At 40.3% G+C, this 20,657-nt stretch overlaps 1 protein-coding gene across 2 annotated transcripts in view; it reads left to right on the top strand.

Moving 5' to 3' along the window:
* The window catches only part of LOC132264561 (uncharacterized), a 52,870-nt gene that overhangs the window by 26,078 nt on the left and 6,135 nt on the right, over window positions 1-20,657 (top strand). Inside the window, exons 3-11 of one of the 2 annotated variants that reach the window (XM_059764810.1) lie at window positions 4,612-4,842; window positions 6,083-6,273; window positions 6,510-6,556; window positions 6,770-6,882; window positions 9,345-9,422; window positions 9,577-9,633; window positions 15,057-15,114; window positions 17,990-18,138; window positions 20,408-20,574. In XM_059764810.1, the coding sequence (XP_059620793.1) occupies window positions 4,612-4,842; window positions 6,083-6,273; window positions 6,510-6,556; window positions 6,770-6,882; window positions 9,345-9,422; window positions 9,577-9,633; window positions 15,057-15,114; window positions 17,990-18,138; window positions 20,408-20,574 (1,091 nt within the window). Of the gene's footprint in view, window positions 1-4,611; window positions 4,843-6,082; window positions 6,274-6,509; window positions 6,557-6,766; window positions 6,883-9,344; window positions 9,423-9,576; window positions 9,634-15,056; window positions 15,115-17,989; window positions 18,139-20,407; window positions 20,575-20,657 lie in introns of both variants that reach the window. The other variant, XM_059764809.1, reaches the window with a different exon arrangement.

Below are 20,657 nucleotides of genomic sequence, written 5' to 3'. Positions count from 1 at the left end.
ATTTTCGAGCACATCAAAAGGAATACCGAAATTTCATTTGTGGATTAATAGGGGTATTCGATGCCAAATTTCATTACGTCAAAATTTTAGAGACTCCTCATTTCCATAAATCCAAATTTGCCTATGCATTTTTCTATATAAATAAATTCATTAATAACAGCATTATTGACGGGTATTGCAAATGTGTTGGAATTGTGAGTATTGGAAAATATACATTTTACATAAACTCAATATATTCGCTCTAGTTAGTCGTAGTTTATTCAAATTGATATTTATAATTCAATTCCAATCAGAGTTATATATAGTTCAATCTGATAATCAATTAGCTAAATTAAATAGTGGATATTTTTATTAATTAAAATAAATTTTGAATATACAGTTTTGCAATAAAAAAAATCCTCTAGAATCTGTAGATGACTATGTATGTGGCCTCTTCACATATTCCATCCCAGGTGCTGAAAAGATAAACTTGACGCGAGCTTTTATTTGCGTTCCGGCTATAACTCTCTGCGGAAGCCTTTTGAAATGAGTCTGGGTGGCAGTGAGGGGTCTGCGAAGGGTGGAGGGTGATTAAGCATTTCGCGAGAGAAAGGAGGACACAGAGTGATAAGATCGAGGCCGCAAAATATGCTGTGCACCATGTAACGCCACGGTAGGAAGTTTCCAGCGAGGGGCGCAAGAGACAGTTGTATGCTCATTTAATTCAATAATGAAAGCATTAATCTCACTGAGTGTATGACTTGGCGGTTGCACAGTGGCTTGGTGTCACTATGCTGTTCTGCATGAATTCACGTGGCATAGTGAGGACCTATGGATGGAGGCGGCTCTAGCGGGTGTTGTGCGCCATTGTTGTCTGGCAGGGAATTTCTATTTAACTCCCGTGTTTGTTGATATGGTTATTGTTCCAGCCAACATCGAAAACTGCTTAACCAAATTTAATTAGTGTGTTGAATTTTTATAACTCTCCTTGCAATGGGCCATGTCTTCAGCCGTGCCTTTCCACGCGCTGGCAAATTATTCAGCCAAGAGTGGATTGTCGCGGTGGACAAAAGGAGTGGGATCACAATGTAATTGTTTTTGTTGACCTTTGTTTCATTTCCATTAAAATTTCAAGCACTGCCGCTGTTGTCCATTTCACGATCGCCGCAATTTCTCACTCTCTTTCTCCACGGCAGTGCGATGGAGAAAATGAGGAATCTCTGGGATGGGGAACGGTGATAAACAGATGGATACAGCGAGAGTGAGCTCAATAAAGCTCTTTACATTGTCCAACAGCGAAAGCATTTTACACGACCGTTGAGCGCGCCCTTTCCCGTTCATGGCGTGGAGCGCCTTCCGGACAAAGTTTCCCACTGAAAATGTCGCAGAGATAAATCAAGCCCCTGAAGAATTCTAAAGACAGCTTTTGCACCTTTTCAGACTGACTACATTGAAAGTGTAGTTGATGCAGAATTTTCAACAATTTCTTTATTCGACGTGGAAAATTACGGAAATATTTCCCCACGGAATTCGCAATTGTCAGAGGCTCTTGCCGAATTCACGTCTCACGAGAATGGTAAAATGGTTGAAGTTTATTTGAATATTCCCTAACATGTCTATTCAAATATTCACGAGTCGGGCAGAATTTTTAAAAAATCTCAGAATTGTCCTGATTTCTTAGATACGAAGAGAAGAAGTGCGCAATGTGGCTTTCGTTTCATCAGTGGAAGGAAAGTTAAGAATTATGTGCGGAGAGGTTGATTTATATCCATGGAATCTGGGGCTGTACAATAAAAAGGAAATTTACATATGCGTTTTCCAATGATAAAGGAATTCAGTGGAGATTTTTATATACGATTTCGCACAGGTTTTCAATTCGATTGTTATTGCTTGGAGGCTTTGAGGAGAAAGGCGATGTTGTAACTCATCGATAAATCTTGCAGAGGAATATCAATGATTTCTGATTGTGAGTTTCTATTTGACTGCGCCTTGACTCTCATTGTCAGTCTTCCAACCGCCCCACGCCCAACAGATTCGCCAAATTGAGATGCTGTCGCAAATGTCTGAAATTCGGGCGATGAAGCTGACGGTCCAGGCGTGTATTGGGCCACGAGAGTGCAAACAAAGCGACGAGGGTTTATGTAAATTGACTTCAATTGTGGCTTATTGGTTTTTCGCCACTCTCTGCCTCGCTCTCCCTCGATCTGTGCAGAAAAACAGTTCGCCACCAGTTCTTTCGCCAAACTTGCCCACCAAACAGATATTCGGATGGCTGATGGGGTGTGAGGGAAGCTGAAAAAAGTTGACTATTGGGGCAGTGAGGCGCATGTTGATTGAAAAAAGCCGTATCCGAAGACAAATATCAACATTTACATTTGGCAAGCTTTAATTCTCTGCACAGTTAATTGAATGTATTCCACGGTTAAATTTCGACGGAATCTTCCTCTATACAAGACAAATTGGATTCGTGACAGGCATACATTTGAGCATTCTCCTCTTGTGGCTTGAATTTCACCGGGTTGGGCCGGTTTTTTTTCGGGGGTGGTAAAAAGGAGACAGGAATGCTTTTCCCATTGTCAGTATTTTCCATGTGATACCGAAACAGTATCTCATGGATGCCGAAAAGAGTGTTTGAAATTTCGCATTTCCCCGCAGAAAAATGCCATTTCACGAAATACGAAGATATGGAAAATATATAAGGATTCCAAGAACAAGTGTGACTCTCTTCACCTTTAATAATCCGCTTGGCACAACTGTTTACAGATACACATTCCTCGACATAGCCCAGAAAACACATTTTCACAGTCTGCAAGTGAAAAACCAATTTTGCATTCATTGCTTTCCAACACTGAGATCCAGCAATAGCGAAAAGAATTTCCATATATTTGCAAAAGGTTCGGGAGATGAGGGAATGGCGCGCGAGAAATATTTCGCAATGATGTAAGAAAAGTGTAGCGACTTAGCGCATTGTAGGGGATTTACTGTAGAATTATTTACGACATTGTTTCAAGTTTGGGGGGGGGGGTGGCGGAGAGTATGAAAGCATTCAAATTCAAACAATTTCACGGGTGAGCCCTTCAACTCACCTTGCGCAAGTGTATTTTCCACGGAGAAATACAACAGACTCAAAATAGTCTCTTTAGGGATGATGTCAATGGAGTTTGGCACTGAAAATTTACCAACTATACAATGGCATTTAATTAAAGAACATCTGTGTGCACAAAATTAATTATGCCGCAATTTTATTATGTAAATACTCCCTGGCTCTCAAAATATGTCCCTGAAACGCTCTATTTTTCACATTATTGACCTTCTCATCATAATGGCGATTTGCAATTAATTTACTCAACGTCCCATAATTATGCTCATGCTATTATCCGACACGACGAACGCCTAATTTTGCGCATAAACAATGTCCCCATTAATAGGTTTATTAAGTTTTTAATTATCGAAAATAATTTTATATACCACGCATTGGAACCTCCCTGAACCTCATGTCATTCATTTAGTGTCTCTTTATGTCATGATAATTGCATAATAAATTGAAATTATGGTATCGACAAATGTGATGTGCGTTCATAAAATGCGGCAACAAAACATAATTTAGTGTATATTGTAGTCATTTCTGATGATATTTCATCAGAAAGCATCTGCCATTCTCAACTTTATGCCCACATTTTATGTACAATTCCTTGAATATCGTCTCTCTTCCTGTTCGAGGCGTGCACTGTGAGAAGAGCGACGAATTAATGTCCTCCGCCTGCACATTAAGACAGACTTATCAATCAATTTCTCTGCACTTGCCATATTTAGCCATGGCTATTTCTCTCCCAACTCCCAACACTCCTGCTGCAAATTTCTGCTTCGGACGACCAGAACAAGACAACAACAATAGGATAAAGTTGAGAATGAACATTCACGGAGTACTAAGCAGCTTATCATTTGCTAGCAAAGTGAAGAAAAAATCAAACTAATGGTGCAGAGTGAAAAAAGTCTGCTGTGCCGGATAGAAAATGTGGGAATGCGCTAAGTAAATATCAAAGTGAGAGTTAGAAATGGGCGGACAAGAGAAAAGTCGTATCGATTTTTCAATGCCGGTTGGGCGATTATGAAATATCTGGTGGAGTATGTCTGCACACCAATGGATATTCTTGTCATTCTCAAATCCGCAGAGCGGAACTGAGGAAAACAAAGTGGAGATGTAATCTAGAACTGAAATCTCTTTCGTGGAAAGCTTTATAAATTCGTTAAATTCAATGCTTCAACGTGAATCCCATGATGGAAAACTGATGAGGTTAAATCACTGCAATGGAATTCATTGGATAGTTGTGATCCACTAAATTGAGAAATCATATCAAAACACTCCAGTAATGGAATTCATTTGAAAATCAAGCAATAACTCTGCATATCACATTACTCACGAAGCATGTGCTGAATAATGGTGACTTGGCCATGCTGCTACGCACTAAATGGAGAAATATTTTCTGGATAAATTAGAGAACTGGCAGCCAGTATTTATTGCAAATTTGATAATGCTCATACACACCTAATAGCAAAATAATGCATTAAATGGCTTAGAGTAGTGGAATTAATGGCGATTGTACAACAAATGCTCTATTCTTCTAATTGCAGGACGGTGAACGTGGTCATTTGGAGGGTCTTGCATCGGTTTATTGTGAAATTCTGATGGCTCCATTTGGGGACGTATTAAGTGCTTTAGAGAGTGAACGATTAGCGGCATGGGCCGATATTAGTCCGCATCATAGAGGTGTGGGTGCGAAGCGAGGCCACCGGGGGAGCTCCAGCCAAGGTGGCCTCCCCAATAGCCATAGTCAACCAATTTATGTGCCAGGGAAATATTCAGTGAGTATTCTGAGTAAATTAGGGATTAGCCACGATTATAACTCACTAGTTGGTCTCTCTCTCCTCCTGTCCTCACGTAGAATTGGTTTAGTTTAGCAACTTTTAGATAGTTGGATTACCTGTGAGATTCCGTAGAGATTACCAACGTAGTGCCAAGCAAACTAACTTCCACTAACACCTAAGACATACAATAATGTCACTGGACTTTGTCTCAAGACAAGCCTTCATTTTGGTATTGGTTGTGTTTGAAAAACTGATGTAAAAGTCGTTGTGGTGATTGAGTCTACCTCGCACTGTCAGACACAGTTTTGCTCATATTCTCCCCACTTTCGTTATGGTGAAAAAAGCACACAAGCCAAAGTCTATTTGCACTGGATTAATCTGGGGATTTATAATGTAGTGCTAGTGGGAGGAAATTGGTAAAATCCAACTAACCTTTCCACACGAACTCAAATCATTTGGCTCAAGGGTGGAAAACGCTTAGTGAATAATTTGGAAGATTGCCCAATGCTTGCTGAAACTTTTGTGAAAGATATTCTTGGCAAAATTTCCAAATGTTACACAAACATACAGTATATGTATGTACAGATTCGAGAGATTTACTGATACTTTTCCAATTGTGACACTTTGTAGTTTTCCAGAAAATTAGAGCAGTATAGTTTGTGGTTCTTTAATGAAAATTTGAGCAGTAGACATAATGTTTCTTCCAATGCACAGAGTTTATTACCCAGCATAACTTCTACTAAACTAACATATAATTTCAGACTCACCATTGTCAAATGTTCTCTATAATAATTAATTTTAATATGCAAGGTGTAGGGAGGCAATAAATATATGTTTTCGTTCCATTCTTTTCTGCTTGCCTTGTTATGTGCACAAGACCCGATAGAGCCCAAGAACATGTACTCCCTGCTTTCCAATATAATCTCACCTATATTTCTTTCTGTTGGGACGTGGGAAAACATTCGGTGTGTAGTGTATGCAAAATACTGTTTAAGTGCAGACCCAATACCATGGAGCATGATGGGGTGGCGGAGAATAAAAAAAAAGAGTAATGCCGGTTGTGGGGAGGGAATAGGAAAAGAAAAGAAGTATAGTCCAACTCCTTTCAACCTTTTCGTTCCGGTTTCCTTCTGCTGACACTCTGTATCTCGAGAAAAGTCTTCAAATGCGAAACACATTAATCTCTATAGCCGAGTAAACTAGTTCTCTTTTTTTCCACCACTCTGCACACTCGCAGCCGTCAAGCTGTCTATCCGATAAGGAAGAGGATGAAATTTACGGTTTCGGATATGGTGTCTTCGCCCCAAGGGTGGCTCGAGGTGCACTGCAGTCGACGATCAATTCGCAACAGCATCCATCTCACACCAACGCCCAGCCGCAGTACCAACAATCACAGAGTTCAACCATTCAGCCAGCCATACAGCAGAGGTAATTCCCCAATGTTTGTCTATCCAATAATCCAGTAGTTTGTCTGAACTCTCCCCGACATTTCCCACACCTTCCCAAGGCGCATTGCCCGGAGCTTTTTCCCAAGTGGTCCCGCTTTTTGTGCATTGCTCCACCTTAATTGTCCCTTTCCGTTTGAGATAACTGGGAATTGTCACAGGAGTCTTGTTTATGTTACCCATTAAAGAGCATGATAATAAATTTTGCCCTTCTTTCAGCTGCCTGAGTCCGCGATCGGCGTATTTTTATGAATTCCCTCCCACAGGTACGTCTTGCTTAAATCATGACCGGAATCACTTAAGCAGAGAGAATCAATTCATAACTGCAATGCATTTTCATCGCAAATGCTCTGAATTGACTGCCTTGAATTGAATGATAATGCACTTTGACAATTATTTCTCATTTCTCATTCTCTGCATTTTCTCAACATCATGGCACAAAAAACAGTCCCATCATAAAAATGTATGTCTTTCAGAAGGACGCGAAACAACGAAGAAGCGCTTGACACTGGCGAGATTGCTCAAAGGCCTAAAAACTGTAAATAGGAGAGATAGGACCAATAATCAAAACACCGGCACAACTCAATTAATCGTAAGTCTATCCAATAATTTTGCACAAAATATTCCCAAGACGAGGAGGACAATGAGAGGCGACGTGGCATAAATCTGTAAATTATTCAAAATCAAATTAATAACGGAAAGCCCAGGATGAATTCTTCCTTTTCCGTCCTTAATTGAATTTTAGATGAAGAACAAGCGCGCGGAATGAGGAAGATTGTATTTTTAATCCAGATTTGTGTCGGCATGGAGATTAAGTTTTATTATGCCAAGTACTGGTACCGCCTATGGAATAACACAGGAGAACAATTTGTGTCTCTTTATTTAATTTCTGCTCCTCCTCAGCGTCAGTGAGAGGGGGCGGTGAGGGTCGACGCGGGGCTTTCATCTCTATTTTATGGCCTCAAAAATTTTACAACAGCTCAATCTTGCAACGAGCTTTCTTTACATGGGGTCGTAAAAATGAACTTTTGCACCAGTAAAGTTTGCTTTAGAGAGAGAGAGCTTTTTTTAAAGTTACACTAATGCCCGTAAAAGTTTCTCTGTGAAGACTGAGAGCTTTTTTTTTATCTCAATCGAATTGTTCCGTATTTCGGAAAAAATGTGATTTCGCCGGAAAAAATGCAGCGAGATATGCGAAGCATAAAACAGGAAATATGTATATGTATGTAGGAACATTTTCCATTTGGATGGCTTTATGCAGTCCCATTGTGCTGAGCTTTTTCTGCGTGGCGGAGGAATTGTGGGAAATTTGCGGGGTGTCAACTGCCATGTAGATAATGTTTCACATTCATTTTAATGAAGTTCTCTTTTCATTTATGCCTCCCATGTTACTATCATCATGCGGATACGGTGGGACGGATAAAAAATTTACGGCAATTTTTACTTTATCCACCTTGTCTCTCGTTGAGCTTGTGCGAAGGAGAAGAAGGGATGACATTTCAGGAGGAGAATCGTCTTCCGGGCGCCGCAAAAGGGAGTTAATCTCCTTGGAAATGTCCATTCGACAAATGATTTGACTAATGTCGGGCAACCGATTGCCCGCTCAGCGCACACACTGTCTGGCGTGATAAGGAGACTTCAAGGCTTGGGTGGGCGCGAGAGGATTTATAAAGCAAAGGAGAGAATGATGAAGGATTTGTTATATGTATCAAATGATATCTCGAAAGGCACATTTTCATTTCGCTTCGAGTTCACATTCACAGGACTCAAAACTAAAATGACTCACGCTCGAGTGAATTCTCCTTCGGCAAAATGGGCGAATCTCTTGCCAAGACGATGGCATAAGATGAGTTGGAGGACGCAATCAGATTATGACAATTCTGGAGTTTTAGTTAAATCGCTGGGATTTATTTTCATTTCTTGGGATTTCTCATGTTTAAAGGGACACACAAAAAGGGAGAAGAGCATCTCATAATTTTGTGATTGTATTCTCTCTCAGAGTCATTCTCCAGATTAAGTTCAAATTGAGGATTACTCTCAGTGAAAAACCATGTTGCATTTCACTGTGGTTTCACATTTGGTGAATATAGAGGAAGTAGTTAGTTGAGAGTGTACAAAAATTCCTGGCGAAATCTACAGAGAATCTTTTGCTATCCGGTGTTTCGTCCCCGTGTACATGGCGCCGCATGGAATAATCTGTGGGTTGATGGTTCACAGCAGTGGCATCGTGAACACGCTGATTTCAGTCAATTTTCAAGGCCTGCGAGGGCTTGTGGGTGGCAGTGAATTCACACGCCAGAGGCTCAAAGCGGCCAGACGAACAAATGGCTATTGGGTATAAAGTGTCGCTATAGACATAATTCTATTCACTGTGTCCCCTCGGTGATGTGCACTCTCTTTTGCAAATTGCATGGGTGAAATCAAGAATATGTGTCTGGATGGGTGTTTATAGCGTGTCACTGTACACAGCGCATTAATGGATGGAGTGAATACAATGACGAGCACTCGAGACGGCGCCTTTTTTCCACGTATTCGTGCTCTATCTCTGGTTTGAGCGATGCAATGAACACTCCACTATCCAATTGCCAGGCAAGAAACTGTGTTCCTGCAATTTAGAGATGCTTTTTGAGGTATCCTTTGATATCATGTGAAAATCGTGAAATGAAGCAAAGTATGTGAAATGTGTTTTACTTTGATTCGTTGAAAAGCAAAGTTTACTGGTAAAAAAAATGTATGTCATAAAATTTGTCAGCGGGTTTTTTGGTATTCACGTCATAAATTGATAAAGAGAAATGAATAATTCAGCGCTGAATGCAACGGAAATGTGTGCACTCTCGCTCTCCCTGCAATTTTGCTGGGATTTTGCTGCGAGTCCTTAAAAAAAAAGAGTCAAATGTGATTAGAGTGTTTCTGCGGTTCAGACAGACTCTTTTTTTCATTTACCACTGTGGCAGAGAGTTAATTAAAATTTGAAACATACCCGACATCTAATTAAGAGACCTTCTCCGCAGAGGTATTTCTTGCTCATATTATTTAACGTTTCGTTATTTGCAGAACGAGAGAATCGAAAGACTGAGACATTTCCAAGCGAACGGAGGACCACAAAACAGTTTCGAGGAAACCATCCATAGGGTTAGTATGGTCGCTTGTCTGCCTTTTGAGGACTTTCATAAACAAAACTAATTAAATATTAAATCAGCTTAGTCTATCTAGATGAAACTTTTGCATTTTCCTCGTCGCCACATGAATATTTCTCAACAACAACGCTCTTTCCTCTTATTTTCAGCTTAAAGTTCAAGAGGCGCTGCGGAAAAGGGAAAAATTTCAGCGTGAACACGAAGAGGTGAGTTTTTTTTCGTTTTTCATTACACATTCAATTTGATGCTGAACACTCAAAAAACACGTGAATCACTTTCGTTCAATTGATTTTGCATCAAATTGAGTAAATTGCAATCTCGTATCAGATTCTGTACTCATTTTCGGGACGGTATTGATGTGAATGTATCATTAAACTACCGAAAATCAGATAAGCTTTCAATTATCAATTGATGGCACTGCAAATAACCAAATAGAGTTAATTACTAGTGGAAATTGCACTATTCAGCATAACTATCAATTTTAACATGTATGCTGAGCTTTGTTGAAAATTTAGGGTTTCATTGAGATCTCTTGTCACGTCAAAATTTATAATTTGTAGAAACTTATTGATGACTAGCGAACAAATTGTTCAAATAATCACAGTTCTGAATTAAATATTAAGCCTCCCAAGTGAACACAAGATATTGTTGTATCGCGGGAAACTTTTCGGCACTGGTCCAAGTCTCTCTTCTCTGTACATAACATTTTTTTCCTCCCAGGTGGAATATTGCAAAATATGAAGGTATATTCTGCTTGGCTGTGCTATGTAATATTCAACTTTGCTTTCAATATAAATATCATAGCGCAAATGTATTATTCTGAAGTTTGTAACAAAGTTTGCCTCCTGTTGGAACGCTGACTTTACGGATGCCTCGGAGGGTAGTTCAAAGACCAAAGTCGAAAGGGAGGCAAAGAAAAGAGCACTTTATTGGCTCCTAATTCAAATTATGCTAACAACTGAAAATCTTATATAAGAGTGCGTTTTATATATGTAACGACACTTTTGGAGTTTTTCCATAGTCTCATCCACTTTTTTCCGTGTTTGCGTTACGGTTAACGAATGGCATGGCAAAAAGCACCATTGTAGTCTTGCCTGGAGCTTTTTCTTGGGTAATAGTATATAAACTTAAAATTCAAATTCGCGGAATGGGACTGTTATTCTTTAGGTTTTTTCTTACTCCGCCCCGAATTTTCGGATAAGAACTCAACCCTGTTTGGTTGTATACCATGTTTTCCTGCATATTTGCGCGTCGTTTTTTTCTGCGAGTAAGAATATTGATATGTGTTTACGAGAGAATGTGGTGAATATAATTTTTCGCTATGGAGCTTGAGAGGGAGAGAAAGAGAAAACTTTGAAGAGTTTGTGTGCAGTAAAACTTTTACTGTTTCAGCCTTTTTATCACACTCCAAGGAATTTATCTAACACATTAGAGGAGATAGGCCAATGGAAATACCACCGAGGGAATTCGTGTACAAGTAGGGGAAGGTATTGAAGGGTGGAAAACATCCTGTGTCGTGTAGTCGAGGCCTTTTTCAGCACGAAAAATGATGGGTGAATTTCTTGAGAAATGGAAACAAACACCATAATATCATTACTCTTTGTCAAATATTGTAATACGCCTTATATATTTGGAAAACATTCTCAAATTTTTAAGCACGCCAAAGCGTTGCCGACAGCTGCTTCTTGGGATTATTGAATTTACAAAGTTTTCAGGAGGGATACGATGGGTCTGTCAGAAACATTCAGAAGAGATTTCGTTTGAGAGATTTTCGCTGTTAATTTTTACGTTATCAGTGGCACAAAGTCGGTTGGAAACTTTCTAAGAACAACCAATTATTCTTGAAAGAATGTATCTCAAGTACTTTTTACAAAGGATTCTTGGGAGAATGTTTGATTTGTGTTTCTTTAAGGTTGAATAGATTTAAGCATGAAGCATAAAAGTGAGTTTACAATAGAATGTTCGTAATTCAAGTGAGTAAGTACTTTTCAATCAATACTTCCCTCGTGCATGAATCTCTTTGGAAGAGACATAATAAATATTTTTCAAATCATTTGCTATTGATTTCACCCACATATTTTCGATTTATTATTTATAGATGGAAAACTGTAAAGAAGTATAATGTTGTGCTATGAAATAGCCTCGGTCCTCAATAAAATATAAATCGGTCATTTTGAGGGGCGTACGCTTGAAAATTTCATGACACTTCGCCTCGTTCTGAGGGAAAGAAAAACCCTGTTGTTTTTATTGCGATAAAAAGGGTTTTGCCATTCTGGTTTTTTCCCTCTCGCACTGAAGGTAAGGGGGATTGTAAGTAATGTTTGAGATCTTGTATTGGAAGAAGGTGTATTGCTTTATTTTAGTATCCCATTTATACTTTTCAGATTTACTCTCGTGCAAAGTTTTCGGTGTGTTTTATTTGGCAAAGAGAATGCGATGGAGAAAAAAAGTCAAAAGTCTGGATGAGAGTTTTTCGCCTTTTCTAAATCATTCATGTGCTCCACGGGCTTTCTGTTCAAATTATGGCAGCAAGAAAAGCCAATGGGGAAATTTCACATACACAGCTTCCCATTTCATTTTGAATATTCTATGTCCTCTCCGGTGAAGGTGTGAGGCATACATTTGTCGAGAGAACACTGCTTCAAGATGATAACGAAAATGTGAAGAATGAATTCGCTGTTTTTTGCATGCCCCTACCCCTGGCCGCCCACTCGGCCACCCTGCGTCTCGTCTGCAAATATAAATTCTCCCCACTGTTGTTTCCAAATCCCTGAGAAACTATTCACTTGAATAATTAATATTGGAATTTCATCTGTGCGCGCTCTCTCCAGACAAGGGAGTCTGTGTGCCACAAAGTAAAAGAAGAGCTCACTCGAGGAATTTCCACTGCATTTCCACTGGCGCGACTGTGGGGTGGATCCAGGGGGAGGTTCAGATAATAAGATTCAGTGCAATTTTCATTGCTACAGTTTTCACATCTCGTTGACTCTCGGGCCCCCTTCGAAATTCAGGCGCTGGTGGCGGAGAGGACCATTTCTCATGCCCACTGCATTCCCACACAACAACTATTTATAATGTAATTCTCTTGTTAATATTACTTTATTTCCGAGGGTGAGGAAGGAGATGGGATTGTATTGTGGAAATGAGACATATTTACGTCTTTTTAATAGAATTATATTGTGCAGAGGAACACCAAAAAGCACTTTTGCATTCAACCCCAAAATTATTTGTAACTCATATAGCGTCAAATTTATGGTCAAGACTTGTACAAATTCAAAAGGAACTTTTATCAACGTGCCCGGATGAGGGTGGAAAGCAAAAGTCGGGACAGGGTTTAAGGACTTCGGGCAGTGCTCGACCTCTGGTGAAACACGATGAACTATGACCCAAGTTTAATGGCTTTGCAGAATACCTAGAAGACACCTTGTTGCCTCAAATCCACAGGCGAATTTTTAAAGGGACACAAATATTTGAGCTTGAATCTATGAATTTTCCAATATCCCCAGATTAAATTGAAACCGCTCAGATCTACCTCAATCACCTCAAGTGAACTTATTACATCTATTATTCCTATTACCCGCCATTAGTTGAGCATCCACGGAATTTCTCGAGAGTCTTTCGATTAGCATATTGCTCTGCACGCCTCGAAGAGCTGAAGATCGAGGAGCAATAAGGGAAAATGAGGGGGAATGGAGTGAAGAAATCGCATTTGGATGTTGATTAAAATTCAATTTGCTTAATTTACAAAAGTCAAAACGCTACTTTCATGAACTTTTCAATTAACTTAAATGCAAAATTACCATTTCACCACCCATGCGATGGGAGGAGGCGACACACTGCGAGCTCGTGAATGCGGAGAGTCAGAAAAAGTCCTTCAGCATTTTAGGATTATTATTCATTTTTTATTCATTCGCCTTATTGTTTGTATAATAATGAATCGGGGTGACTCGGCGCTCTCGTCAGAGAAATCTCCACTTGTGATGAGTGGGTGATTTTTGCACAGTCTCATTCCAGCACCCCAAACCGTGCCCACATGCTACATAGTATGGTGGGAAGTTTGGCATGAAGTCCTCTCCACTCTTGCGCCCATCCTGCTCACTTGGGCGCTCGACAATAAAAGTTTCAAGTTTTACATAGACGTGACGTCACGTCCGGAGGATCCTCGAGCGACTTCGACTGATGAGGAGATTGGTGGGGTGAGAAACCAAATCTAGCAGCCAGTTTTGGCACAACTCAAGTCCTTTCACTTGGAAGCGCCTCAACGCGATAGAGATAGGAGTTCTCGAGGAGCTTTTGTGAGCGCATTTCTTTCTCCAGAGGCCACCCTTCCGCCTCAAAAGCCACCGCCACCCACTCATTGTGGCGCGGTGAGAGAGCATTGAAATTTGCAAAACTCGAAAGTTTTTGATGATGGTAAATTCTTCGTTTAGTGAGTATTACATTCCATTCCACTTGTATATAGTTGTGAAGAGTCCCACTCTATCGTCAGGATGGGCTCTAATAATTCGGATTACAGTGCTGATGTGACGAGGTGAAAAAGGATGTGTGATGAAGTTAAAGGGTGATTTTGTGGTAATTTTGAGAACTCACACAGTCCGGATACTTTTCGGGCATCCAAACTCTCTTCCAAGCACTTGAACATGAATGTAATATAATGCAGATACCAATATGTGTATGCGAGCGAGGATACGAGTGAGCAAGATAGGAATAAATTGAAATGAGAAAGCGAGACTTGGGAGGGCGATACAATGATGGTTGTTGGTGGATATGTGTGAAACTATTTTGCTAAAGTATAACTGAATTAGTTTTCCACCAAGCAACAGCAACTTTGTATGTGAGGATTATATGTATAATTCAGTGGTTTAGCATCGAGAATGATGAGGTTAGTGTTGTCCTGAAATTGTTGGTGCACTCTATGCACCATATGGCACAACAGAATCCTCAACAAATCCAACGTATTATGATAAGACAAATAAAGAATTAAACATCATGCAAATTAACATTTTCGGCAGTTGTCGGCAGTCAAAATACCCATTTTTGACACTTGGCAAACACAATAAAATTAATAAAATAGCACGTAAAATAGCATCTAACGTATGGAGATGCAATTCAAATGACTTATTAAAACTTGAGCAATTTCTGCGATATCAAGGCAGATTAACATTTGAACATGGCATACATGGTACATACTCACAGCGGGAGGTTATTGTTCGCAATGAAAATTATCTGTTAGATCGTAAAATTGAAATGAGCCTGCCGGTATCGCGGCATCCGATCCCGGAATCTCCATCTCACTCCCTCTGGATTGTGTGAAATTTTGAAGGAAAGTTTGCTCTTCCCCGAAGAAATATGTGGTGAGAAAATGTTGGCTCCATATCTTCCTTCATTCTTGACTTCAGTATCATTAATTATAACCATAGAGTGAATACTCTTGCATCCATTCTCGCAGGCAACTTATTATCAATTCATTTGTGTAGCAAGTTTGGCCCCTTCATACACTCACCCCGACATCATTTTGAGTAATTGCTGCAGAGATGTGAAATATGATAGTGTGCAATCTATACCGTACATTAAACTTTTAATACCTCATTCGTGAATTAATTTCCCAATTTCTTATGCTCCATTGCAGATACTGAGGAACATTCGACAGGGTCTCCTCCAAATGGGCCGAGATGGTGGATGTGCAGGTAATTATGCGCTATAAAGTGTCAGGGAGAATTTATTTCACATTTTGACAAATGACTCTTCATTTCACTCTCATGAGCATTTTATATTCCAGATTGGAATGATAAACACTAAATTACATTTTGCCCCAGAATTTTTAACCAAAATTGAGTGCTGAATATTTAAATTGTGTTTTTAATAGTCTGCAATATTCACATGTGTGTCATTTGACAATTTGAAATTATGTGATCTTCTCTCTGTTGCTCTCAAGTCGTCTATTTGGGATAATATAAAACTTTCACAGGGATTTTCTGACATTTCGACAAATGTTGAAAAGTGATGGCAAACAATTGAAAATCATACAAAGTTTTTGAAGTTTCCCAAACGGAAGGAGACGGAGAGGGGGAACAGACTGATTTGGAGCTTTTGTGCTTCCATTGATACGTTATGTTGATTTTTGCAATTTGAACATGTCTCATGACACATAGAAAACTCGCATTTCTCTCGCATTGTGTGTGTGTGTGGAAAAATCTGTGTCTAGCATATCTGCATTGCAAAAAGTTTCACCCCTGGATAAAAACTTGAAATGTTCCCGCAGGGAAGAATATTCATGATTCATTATACAATCGCGAAATCAATTTCAAAGTTGGACCTGTTATGCATCTCGCCTGGGGTTTTGTCTGTTCTATGGCAATTGTTGAATTGATTGACATTTTGTCATATTAAAATAATAATTTGAATGTGTGCTCTTGACTAAAAATAATTGCTCTGGCAAAACAAGTCATCATCAGCATGTTTTGTGCCATTTACTGCAATTTCGGTGCTCTCTAGCATGCTTCATTTCAATTTGCTGCCGGAGGTCGTTTATGAGCGATCTTGATTGAAGTTTTTCGTTGCCTCACCGGTCTCTCGGGCATGAAACTCCTCAGCATGGCAGCAATATATCCCAGAAGCTCAACGACACTCTCACAACCTCAGCCACAAATACCCAAATTTAATGTGAGCTCATGTATGTGAGTGCTTATGGGGGAGAGAAATCTTATCAAAGTCCTACAATAGCACGAGGCTCTGGTTGAGGTGGTTTGGCGAGGGGCACATCCTGACGGGACCTGGGTTGGGCTTCAACGAAATTGAATCATAAAATTGGATTTCCGTTTCTTACTCTTGCTTGAAATTTTGTGGATGAGGTACACCCTCAGATGGATGGGTGAAAACTTTCTCCCCTCTGGTTGATACCTTCACTGTACTCAGAGGAATAGTTGGTTGTGGAAATCGGCATTTAGATATGGAGGGTTGATTTGACAAAGTGGTTAAAATGTAGGCAAAGTTTTGTCTTTGTATGAAATTTCGGCAAATAAAACTGGAACACCTTTCTTAACCTAGCATTTGAGCGTGGATTTCCCTGAGTGCAGCTCTACATAGAGTGTCTCCTAGTGAGAGGAATGAGGATAACCGCTTTGACGACCCCTTGCATATTCCCATCTTCTTAGCGCACGAGCGATTGCGGAAAACCTGAGAGAGGGAACTTTATGTGCAGGATTATGTTTTAAAAAGACGATAGTTGTGCAAAAAATTAAATTCCTGCAAAGTCGCAAGAAAATTATTTCTCCTCAGTTTTAACTTCTTTCTCAACTCACAATGGCAATTTCCATCTTTTTTTTCTTCTTCTATACGTAAAAACCTTCCACATCTCTGCAATGAAAACTATGTAGTTTAAACTTTTTCGCTACTTCCCGGCCAAATCCCTCTTGATTCGCCCTACATTGGTGGATAAATTCCCTTATGCAGGAATCCCACCTCGCTGTGCAGGGGATTTTATTTTATTAAAAATATCGTAAGTAATTTGATAGGACAGGAAAGAGACGTGAGGAGAGAAAGAGAGAGAATGTGTGTGTGAGAGTAAAAGGGAAATAAATTAGGTACGATTTGACGGGAGGATTTTGGTCTCTAAATTGAAAATTTGATATCCACTATAAATAAGCGTGAGAGGACAGTTTTGATCTTTTTAACGGCATGAATATCCCATTCAAAAGTATAATTATCGTCACATTCTCTATAAATTTACATGCGATTCCGCCAGTGTCTCCGTGTCACGCTCGATGTTGAGTATAATCGTAAATTTGTATAATAAATTGATTGCTTCAGTGGGAAAAGGTGAACAATAAAAAATGTTCCACACCCGAAAACTTTGCATTACCTCATCCAAATGGTCTGGTGAGCTCTTCTCAAGTGCACTTGAAACGCCCCGGAGCATCGTTTAATATGCCCATAGATCTCATAGTTTTTGGGCGAGACGTGTCCCACATTCACTCACAATAGTTCCTTTTGTAATCGTTTGTTTCTGGTCATCGGCAGATTTACTGCGCGAGTTGCTTTTATTGACTACACAGGAGATTGAGATGGGGTTGTGTGTTGAGAATAGAGGAGCAACGCTCTGACCGGGCTATTCTGCGTCATTTGAATTCGTGTGCCTCGCTATATCGAGCACACGACTGTATCACTCAAGGTGTGACTGCTGGAGAAACAATATCTCTATGGTCCGCACACTCGACCGCCGTTTTGTCTTACCTGCGTGTATCTATTCCGTTCATGTCTCACAAGAACACGAGTGAGAGAGAGTTATGTATCACCGAGAGCTGGAAATTTATTCATATTGCCCCGGAGTTTTGTAGCAGAAAATTTATTTTATTATTTTTTAATACAGCAAATATGAGAGTGGAATGGAGATGAATATTAACAGCTTTTTCCTCTTCTGCCACAGTAGGGAAAATTGTTCGTGTGCACGAGGAGAAATTTGTGATTACATGTTCAGAGATTTAAGTAACAAGATTTCCATTTATTTTGGTTGCCACTGCCGCTTCGCTGTTGTCTCTGGTATGCCGAAAACCGCCCCTTCAGATGATACCTACATGTACGACGACGCTGCCCGTGGTGCTCTGGGCGGAAGCCACTACCAAGGGCACTGGTATGATGAACCGCCATATGAAAGTGATCCAGATGATTTTCTGATGTCTGGCATAAATGCGGGGCCTGCGGCCACAATACAGGTATGTTTTAAACCGTACCATTTTACCTTTATGCCTTCCCCGCTCCCGAGAGCGCCCCTTTCCGCCCTCCTTCGCCGCTGAATCACCGAAAATGTTGATGAAACAGACATGCGGAGAGGAATCTCATCATAGGGCAAAATCAAATGCAAATGAGGTGAATATTTTATTATGTGCCATTGCCTTCTCTCGCTCGTCCCTCGAGCGCCATTGCATGGAAGGTGCGATTTTTAAAAGTATATAATGCCCAGGAAAGTGAAAGTATCTCATTCTATTTACATTTACACCCTCATCGTGGTGCTGTTCACATTAGGATCAAATGCAGGACACTTTGTGGGGGTTTGCATGAATAATTTCTGGAATAATTCAAAGTTTCTTGCACTTGTGAATCCGAAAATGGCATCCCAAATAAAACCTTATGGTCCTTTTGGTTGAAATTTCTCTGGGAAAATTACCCATTTCCATTAGAGAGAGACCCAAAAAGACTCTATGAGGAAACATCCTCTGAAAGCTCCTTGGCATTATTTTCCAATTTCCTGGCAACATTCTCAGGAAAATGTACAGAATCTAATTAAAATAATGCGTGTAGGTGAAAATAGACTGCGCGATAATTGAGAAAGGATGCTCCGCTCGGGAAAGAGATATTTTACGTGAAGAGGAGTGACATTTTCCTAATTTTAATTGGATTCAATTCCGGACATTTGGCTCCCAATTCCTATAACTAAACCCCCTCTTCAAATGTTCTCACTTCTTCCACGCCACACACACACACACACCCCATTCCATGGGGAGTTAATGTATTCACAACACGATTATTTGCCCTTCTCGACGAAAACGTAACTCAAATACTCATTTATAATTTGGGAAAATCAAATTACAATTCATTTCCATTGTTCCACAAACTTACAAGTGAAGTCCCCTGTTATCGCTCTTTTTGCTATCCAGGGAAAAACTTGTGCCAAACTCACATTTGCGTGAATAAGAAATTCTCACCAGCAATTGTCGGGGAGAGTATTCCGGTGGGGGGATGATTTAGTTCTAAGACGGACGGAAAAACTATCAAAATACCATATAAACTCATGGATATAGTGGCACTCGGAAAACTTTATTCCCCATTTCATTGTAGACTGCTTCTAACACCAAGGGAGTGGCGATGAGAGTTTGCCAAGTGATATCTGTAGCGTGGAGGTTTCCTTTGTGAACTTGAACTGAAAATTCAGTGAGGCAGTGTTTGGCCTTTTCAAAATTTACGGGGTGTCTCTTTCGTGTGGAGAGTACGTGAGAAATGCCATCAAAGCGTCTGCGTTTCTGGTCACTTATGCTGACCATCACAGAAAATTTGGTTTGTGGATTTTCATGCTGGCTAGTGTGCTTTGCCCGCTGAAAAGTCCCATACGAGCGCTTCTCACTGCTGCTGCCGCCGCCAACAATAATGATAATGACGTATAGAAAACACAGATGATGGGCGGGAGTCGGTGGGTGGGGATTGAAGGAGAAGCGTGAGTCCGGCATGAACTATAAATTGCGGGTGAGTTACGAGGATCATGTGTACATAATTCTTGCCCGAGGGCGAATGGTGAGGAGTCTAGGGCCAGCTACCACGAGAATGTGAGCCATAAGTTTCGGAGAGAGTCCCAATTGGGTTGATGGGGGTTGGCTGGTGCCGCAGAGAAAATGTGTCCACTGCTCGAGGGGGGATGAAAGGTGCTCGGCAAAAAGCGATTGTTAATACATCACAGGGACTGTGTAAAATGGGGTTATTGTCGTGAAAATAACTCCCATTATATTTGAAGTGGAGTCTCTGTATGAAAAACCCCCCTTTCTTCATTTTCCTTTCGCTTTTTTCGCACTACATGCCCTCGAGCAATTTCCCAGTCTAATTGTCATATTTCCCTGGATAGCATGGATATGTTAGTAACCTGTCCAGAGGACGCTCAAGGTGAAAGAGATAATTTTTCTCTTCCTTAAGTGATAAAATAGAGAAAACCCCTCCACATTTATAGCTTCAAAGTTAATTAAATTCCCCTATTTCAGCAACTGAGTCACGCAGAAACAGTTTCTCCCAAGGCAAATTAAAATACCCCTTCTCACATCCTCAGCCCCGGTCCTGCCTTTGCAAATGAAAATCCCTGAAAGTTCCAAGAAATGAATATTGTCTTGAGCACCCCAGGAAGGCGCCTCTCTAATCATTAAATTTTCCCCAGTGTATATGCACAGAAGATAAATTCTGGTCGTAAACTAATTTCTGCTTATGTGTTTTCTTCATTTGCAGGACGGTCGTGTCTCCTTCACGGCCAACTCACGGGAGAACACGGGAGTTATTTCACTGAGATCAGCCGGTGACATCTCACTGCCCCAGAGAGCTCCACCCCGGCGAGGACTCATCGTGCCACAGCACGGATCTAATCCACCTACAATAATTCCCCTAACGCATGCCAGGTGAAATATTTTTCAGCATCCTCCCCCTCCACATCCCCAACATTCTTCATCATCGTAAACTTGCCATCCTTACATTTTGCACC

This window comes from Phlebotomus argentipes, unplaced genomic scaffold, assembly GCF_947086385.1.
Source record: "Phlebotomus argentipes unplaced genomic scaffold, Phlebotomus argentipes genome assembly contig_2, whole genome shotgun sequence".
Classification (NCBI taxonomy): domain Eukaryota; kingdom Metazoa; phylum Arthropoda; class Insecta; order Diptera; family Psychodidae; genus Phlebotomus; species Phlebotomus argentipes.
This window is presented reverse-complemented; position numbering and strand designations above follow the sequence as displayed.